The sequence below is a fragment of the Salmo trutta genome, chromosome 14, assembly GCF_901001165.1.
Source record: "Salmo trutta chromosome 14, fSalTru1.1, whole genome shotgun sequence".
Lineage (NCBI taxonomy): Eukaryota > Metazoa > Chordata > Actinopteri > Salmoniformes > Salmonidae > Salmo > Salmo trutta.
In genome coordinates this window covers 23,784,030-23,792,022 of record NC_042970.1, presented here as the reverse complement: position 1 = coordinate 23,792,022, position 7,993 = coordinate 23,784,030, and the positions used below count along the sequence as shown (strand labels likewise).

At 43.0% G+C, this 7,993-nt stretch overlaps 1 protein-coding gene across 1 annotated transcript in view; it reads left to right on the top strand.

Moving 5' to 3' along the window:
* Nucleotides 1-2,949: 2,949 nt before the first annotated feature.
* The window catches only part of slc25a26 (solute carrier family 25 member 26), a 69,697-nt gene continuing 64,653 nt past the window's right edge, over nucleotides 2,950-7,993 (top strand). Inside the window, exons 1-2 of the mRNA XM_029774958.1 lie at nucleotides 2,950-3,143; nucleotides 5,140-5,296. Of these exons, the coding sequence (XP_029630818.1) occupies nucleotides 3,111-3,143; nucleotides 5,140-5,296 (190 nt within the window). The 5' untranslated portion in view covers nucleotides 2,950-3,110. The remainder of the gene's footprint in view (nucleotides 3,144-5,139; nucleotides 5,297-7,993) is intronic.

Sequence of the window (7,993 nt, the reverse complement as noted above, 5' to 3'; positions counted from 1 at the left end):
TATAGACATTATGGACAGTATGTTGATAGAATAGTTAGTATATATGTAGAATACGTAGGATAGAATAGTAAATATACAGCAATAGTTGAATAGGATGGCCTTGACTAGAATACAGCATATACATATGAATAATAACTTTCCTCCCAAAACAACTGAAACTATTATTTATCAATATGAAATATTTAAATGAGAGAGTTTTAAGTCGTCTGAAAAGGAAATGATGTCCTCCTCCTCACTCATTTCGGGGGAAGTTTTCCCAGGTCACACAAGTTGAGGCCGGCCGCTCTCAGTCATTTCTGCCTGGACGTCTCTCCAAATATTTCTGGGTCACCCCCTCTGTTTATTTGGGTCCTGGGGGTTGCATTTCAGAGACTGGCGAGTGATGTTGCTGACTGATTTTTTGTAGGCCTAAAAGGGCAGTAAACTATCTGTTGAATCTACACTGAGTGTGCCAAACATTAAGAACACTTGCTCTTTCCATGGCAGACTGACCAGGTGAATCCTGGTGAAAGCTATGATGCCTTATTGATGTCACTTGTTATTAAATCCACTTCAACCAGTGTAGATGAAGGGGAGGAGACAGGTTAAATAATGATTTTTAAGCCTTAAGACAATTGAGACATGAATTGTGTATGTGTGCCATTCAGAAGGTGAATGGGCAAGACAAAATATTTAAGTGCCATCCAGACAACTTGACACAACTGTGGGAAGCATTGGAGTCAACATGGGCCAGCATCCCTGTGGAACACATTTTACACCTTGTGGCGTCCATGCCATGACAAATTGAGGCTGTTCTGAAGGCAAAATGGCTTCTGTCCTCCGTCCTATTACAGATCCGAGCAGTAGAGATAGTAGTCTATTCCTGCCACAGCTAGAGCTCTCACCCAATGGGATCAGTCTGAGCGACACTTCAACAAGATGGATGTTAGGCATGGAGCTTCAAACCGAGCGTGTTGGGCCCAGACATCATTGGGGCCAAAATGAGTAAAGGGTTGTAGCCCTTCTCCTGCCCCCACCTAATACGAGGTGCTGCCTGGGTGACAGGAGCCCATAAATAACCAAGCTAGCGTGCCAAAGGAACACACTCACCTGAACACCGACATGGACACAGCACAGCAGAATGCCATGGCAGGAGAGAACAGGGCACAAGACCGCAATAAATGCCCTACATCTTTGTAATGTCACAGGACAAGGGAGTGTGTGTGTGTGTGTGTGTGTGTGTGTGTGTGTGTGTGTGTGTGTGTGTGTGTGTGTGTGTGTGTGTGTGTGTGTGTGTGTGTGTGTGTGTGTGTGTGTGTGAGATTGAAGAACAAACACCATTGTAAATACAACCCATATTTATGTTTATTTATATTCCCTTTTGTACTTGAACTATTTGCACATCGTTATAACTCCTGAGTGGCGCAGCGGTCTAAGGCACTACATCTCACAACCGGCTGTGATTGGGGTATTGTTTAGCTGTCATTGTAAATAACAATTTGTTAACTGACTTGCCTAGTTAAATAAAGGTGAAATACATTTTTTTTAATAACACTATACGTAGCCATAATATGACATTTGAAATGTGTCTATTTCTTTGACACTTGTGGGTGTAATGTTTCCGGTTCATTCTTGATTGTTTAATTCACTTTTATTGATTTGCTATTTCATTTGCTTTGGCAATGTAAACATTTGAATTGAGAGAGAGAGAGAGAGAGAGAGAGAGAGAGCGAGAGAGAGAGAAAAAAAAGAGGATTAGGCCACAGACATCACAATTAAACTATATTCACAAATCGTTTTATTCTTCATTCTGAAGCTTACCCCTAATCTCATTAAACATGCCTTTCATGTCTCAAAGTAAGGTTATCAGAGACTCAATATTTTGAATGGTCAGCCTTCCCACTGGGTAAAAACTTGTTGAAGCAAAGTTGTAATTTCAACCAAAAGATTATATGTGATCACATTGATTTAACGTGGGAAACTGATTGAATTTGCAAAAAGTAATCAATGTAAGTGAATTTTGTATTTTTTTCACCCAACTTTTAAATTAAATCCAATGACAGGTTGAAATGTTTTGTTGATTTCACATTGGATTCGCATTAGTTGACAACTCAAGCAAACGTAAATAAAAACTAGACGTTGTGCCCACTGGGATGTCTCCGAATTTGGCAAATCTGCTCATGCAAAATTACAAATCACTGCAATAGATTTAGCATGTAAACAGGGCCTTAGGAGAGATGGATGTGGAGGAGCCAATGAGCAAGACAGAGGCTAAGGGAATGATATGGATCGTGGTGCAAAAATGGCGGAAGCAGTGAAACAGAGACACTAAGGGCAGGCATGTATTCCAAGTACAGAGGAAAGTTGGGGAGGGGAGGATGGCAGGAAGAGACAAAAGAGAGGAGGACATCTTTACGAGGCTGGGTGGAACACAGCCGGTGATAGGAAAGCATCCAACAGGATGGTGTGATTACTGCCAGGAAACAGAGACAGTGGAGCATGTACTGATACAGTGTGGGCAGCGAGGGAAAGAGAAAGACTGAGATCCAGTCAGTGGAGGCTGCTGAGGGGAGGACGGCTCATAATAATTGCTGGAATGGAGTATAATTGAGTGAATGGAATGGTATCAAACACATGAAAACCATGTGTTTGATACCATTCCATTCACTCTATTACAGACATTATTATGAGTCATCCTCCCATCAGCAGCCTCCACTGGATCCAGTATGAGGGAGAAGGGGATACATGTATTGAATTTAAAGAGCATACTGAGTAGAACATCATTAGATACAGTCATATATTTTGTTATATTTTTTAAGAGAAATGGGGCTGGCATATAGGATTTACAGTAGTTTCTCCGTGTCTCTGGGCCACACTCCAGTACAGTAGGTGGCGGTAATGCACCATGACGTTGGATGCCAGCCGCCAATAAACCCACCGAAGAAGAGATTTCTAGTGATCCGCACGTTACTCATGGACGTCACGCGGAAATACAATAAACAAAGATGGCAGCGTCCTTGATAAGCAAATGTTGACTGCAGTGAAGTGTCAAACATGCCCCATAGTGGTAATTCATACTCAGAACGGCGACGTGAAAGCTGACAATAGAAAGAAGACTTTGAACAGCTAACATGGAAAAAAGAGAATTCACTGCTTCGCTAGTGGTAATGTCTTCATTTCCTCCATCATGTAATACCACACTGTTCGTCTTCTTATTTTGCTTGCAATATTAATGAAGCTGACTTGCAAGCAAGCAATTTGTCTGTATTTCGACTAATTTACGAGCCAAAACGATTTTGCATTATTGCCTAAACAAGTGCCCACGATAATGTTGCTTGCTACCTGTCACTAGTCTTCAGCACCGCTGATATCAAAGGTTTGGCTCACAATGAACTGTCACCCTCATTTGGAAGGTCAGGAATGGATTAGGAAGCATTGGCACCACCATTAGTTAGCTGAAAATTCTCAGCTACAACACCACTTGACCTTTTCAAGTGTGTTATTTTATGCAGTGTTGTGTGTCATTCTGCAAGTGTGCTTACTGTGCTTGCTATATTATGGTAAAGATTGTCAGTGGTTATCATGGGTGAGTTTGAAGGAAAACAGAAAGGTAAACTCAGCACAGTTTGATAGGGACCTTATGATCTGTCTCACCCATTCTCATAGTCAACATCGCAAAACTTTTAGAGCCTTATTTCCTTTGCACCAAAGTTTAAGGGCTCCCGAGTGGCGCCACGGCCTAAGGCACTGCATCTCAGTGCTAGAGGCATCCCTACAGACCATGGTTCATATCAGGCTGTATCACCACCGGCCGTGATTGGGAGTCCCATAGGGCGGCGCACAATTGGCCCAGCATCGTTAGGGTTTGGCTGGGGTAGGCCATCATTGTAAATAAGAATATGTTCTAAACTGACTTGCCTAGTTAAATAAAGGTTAAAAAGTGTGCACCTATTTCAGAAGGGAAAATGACTAAGACATTCAACAGCCACTTCACTCCATTAGCTACTATGGTATTACAAAGCAAATACTAGGCTATGTAACAACATATTGGAGTCACTTCTCCGTACCTTCAGGCTCTGATCAGGCCCTACACCCAAACAAGGGCACTGCGTTCATCCACCTCTGGCCTGCTGGCCTCCCTACCTCTGCGGAAGCACAGTTCCCGCTCAGCCCAGTCAAAACTGTTCGCTGCTCTGGCACCCCAATGGTGGAACAAGCTCCCTCACGACGCCAGGACAGCGAAGTCAATCACCACCTTCCGGAGACACCTGAAACCCCACCTCTTTAAGGAATACCTGGGATAGGATATAGTAATCCTTCTAACCCCCCCCCCCCACCCCCCCCCCCCCCCCCCCGAAAAAAAAAATATATATAGATGTACTATTGTAAAGCGGTTGTTCCACTGGATATCATAAGGTGAATGCACCAATTTGTAAGTCGCTCTGGATAAGAGCGTCTGCTAAATGACGTAAATGTAAATATTGACACAAAGCTGTATACTGAGTAATTACCATGCTAATACACAGTTATAAGAGCAACTTAATATAAAGTGCCTTATGATCTTATTCCTAAATGTGTACATTGTATGACCATCCGCTGAGCTAAAGTCTTGGTATTTGCCTGGGAAACTAATGCAAATTTCCAGGTCAGGAATGGAACTCATCACGGGACTGTGGTCCACCCAATCACTTCCTTTACAGGTGTAAATGTTGCACTGGGCCAAAGGGGTTGGGCAGTACCCAAAGATAATGTCATGGTGAGCCTATTGCTCCTCCATAATTATTTGAGTTAGTACCAGCATCATGGAAAACATTCAGAATGGTCTCATTCCTAATTATTTCCAAATGGGATAAAAGTAGGGAAAGACAGTAACGTATACAAATGTTCAAGGACATGTTTGTTATGGTGATGGCTCAGTGTGGGAGCAAAAACAATGGCTCTTTGTTGAATACCTTATCACTATGCTGTCAGAATATCTCTTAAGTCACTCAGAGGTAGGTTGGTGTAGGTGTGTGTGCGTGTATTTGGATTTTTGTATGAATGTGAGTTGAGTTTCCCGGATGATTGTTTATCTCTGTGTGTCATCTAACTGCTAGGCAGGGGACTATGCAGTGTTTATGAGTTGCCTGAAGATGACTGTGTTTGTTCGCTACATGCTAGGCGGGGGGCTGTGCTGGGATGTGCGTGGACCTCACCCTCTTCCCCCTGGACACCATTAAGACCAGACTGCAGAGCCAGCAGGGCTTCACCAAGGCTGGGGGTTTCCGGGGCATCTATGCAGGGGTTCCATCTGCTGCCATCGGCTCTTTCCCCAATGGTGAGTCACTTATTATTAGTCTCTGTCACCACTAAGACCCCACAGAAAGACTACCTGTTGACACACCATAATAAAGCCTACACATGGAGAGTATCTGATTGGCTAGTTTATTCATGTTTATTCAAAGAACCGCTTCAATAATTAAGTAAATACATGAAACAAACGTTTTATTATTGTTAGCCTTTTCCTTGTACGACCAGCCTATGTTTGCCCACAACTGTTGATTGATTAAATAATTTGAATAATAAAATGAGAGCAGCTCACAAACTTATTAATGAGATGGGAAAGGCTACACGGACACCTCTGGTGCCAAAATTGATGACGTACAGTACCAGTCAAAAGTTTGGACACACCTACTCATTCAAGGGTTTTTCTACATTCTACATATTAGAACAATAGTGAAGAAATGAAAACTATGAAATAACACATATGGAATCATGTAGTAACCAAAAACGTTACACAAATCAACATTTAGCCACCCTTTGCCTTGATGACAACTTTGCACACTCTTGCCATTCTCTCAACCAACTTCATGAGGAATACTTTTCCAACAGTCTTGAAGGAGTTCCCACATATGCTGAGCATTTGTTGGCTGCTTTTCCTTCACTCTGGAGTCCTACTTATCCCAAACCATCTCAATTGGGTTGAGGTCAGGTGATTGTGGAGGCCAGGTCATCTGATGCAGCACTCCATCACTCTCCTTCTTGGTCAAATAGCCCTTACACAGCCTGGAGGTGTGTTTGGTCATTGTCCTGTTGAAAAACAAATGATAGTCCCACTAAGCGCAAACCAGATTGGATGGTGTATTGCTGCTGAATGCTGTGGTAGCCATGTTGGTTAAGTGTGCCTTGAATTCTAAATAAATCACTGACAGTGTCACTAGCAAAGCACCATCACACCTCCTCCATGCTTCACCGTGGGAACCACACATGCAGAGATCATCCGTTCACCTACTCTGCGTCTCACAAAGACACGGCGGTTGGAACCAAACATTTCCAATTTGGACTCCAGACCAAAGGACAGATTTTCACCGGTCTAATGTCCATTGCTGGTGTTTGGCCCAAGCGAGTCTCTTCTTCTTATTGGTGTCTTTTAATAGTGGTTTCTTTTCAACAATTTGACCATGAAGGCCTGATTCACACAGTCTCCTCTGAACAGTTGATGTTGAGATGTGTCTGTACTTGAACTCTGTGAAGCATTTATTTGGGCTGCAATTTCTGAGGCTGGTAACTCTAATGAACGTATCCACTGCAGCCAAGGTAACTCTGGGTCTTCCATTCCTGTGGCGGTTCTCATGATAGCCAGTTTCATCATAGCGCTTGATGGTTTTTGTGACTGCACTTGAAACTTAGAATGTTTTTGAAATGTTCTGTATTGATTGACCTTCATATCTTAAAGTAATGATGGACTGTCATTTCTCTTTGCCTATTTGAGCTATTATTACCATAATATGGACTTGATCTTTTACCAAATAGGGCTATCTTCTGTGTACCACCCCTACCTTGTCACAACACAACTAATTGGCCCAAACGCATTAAGAAGGAAAGAATTTCCACAAATTAACTTTTATCAAGGCACACCTGTTAATTGAAATCCATTCCAGGTACTACCTCATGAAGCTAGTTGAGAGAATGCCAAGAGTGTGCAAAGCTGTCATCAAGGCAAAGGGTGGCTACTTTGAAGAAGCTCAAATTAAAAAAAAGACGTTTGATTTGTTTAACACTTTTTTTGGTTACTACATGATTCCATGTGTGATATTTCATAGTTTTGATGTCTTCACTATTATTCTACAATCTAGAAAACAGTAAAAAAATCATTTTTTTTTATGAGTAAGCATTGCATTTTTCTACGGCTGGCCATGCTTTCCACCTGGCTACCCCTACCCCGGTCAACAGCACTGCACCCCCTACAGTAACTCGCCCAAGCCTTCCCCATTTCTCCTTCTCCCAAATCCAGTCAGCTGATGTTTTGAAAGAGCTGCAAAATCTGGACCCCTACAAATCAGCCGGGCTAGACAATCTGGACCCTTTCTTTCTAAAATTATCTGCCGAAATTGTTGCAACCCCTATTACTAGCCTGTTCAACCTCTCTTTCGTGTCGTCTGAGGTTCCCAAAGTTTGGAAAGCAGCTGTGGTCATCCCCCTCTTTAAAGGGGGGGACACTCTTGACGCAAACTGCTACAGACCTATATCTATCCTACCCTGCCTTTCTAAGGTCTTCGAAAGCCAAGTTAACAAACAGATTACCGACCATTTCGAATCCCACCGTACCTTCTCCGCTATGCAATCTGGTTTCAGAGCTTGTCATGGGTGCACCTCAGCCACGCTCAAGGTCCTAAACGATATCTTAACCGCCATCGATAAGAAACAATACTGTGCAGCCGTATCCATTGACCTGGCCAAGGCTTTCGACTCCGTCAATCACCGCATCCTCATCGGCAGACTCAACAGCCTTGGTTTCTCAAATGATTGCCTCGCCTGGTTCACCAACTACTTCTCTGATAGAGTTCAGTGTGTCAAATCGGAGGGCCTGTTGTCCGGACCTCTGGCAGTCTCTATGAGGGTGCCACAGGGTTCAATTCTTGGGCCGACTCTTTTCTCTGTATACATCAACGATGTCGCTCTTGCTGCTGGTGATTCTCTGATCCACCTCTATGCAGACGACACCATTCTGTATACTTCTGACCCTTCTTTGGAC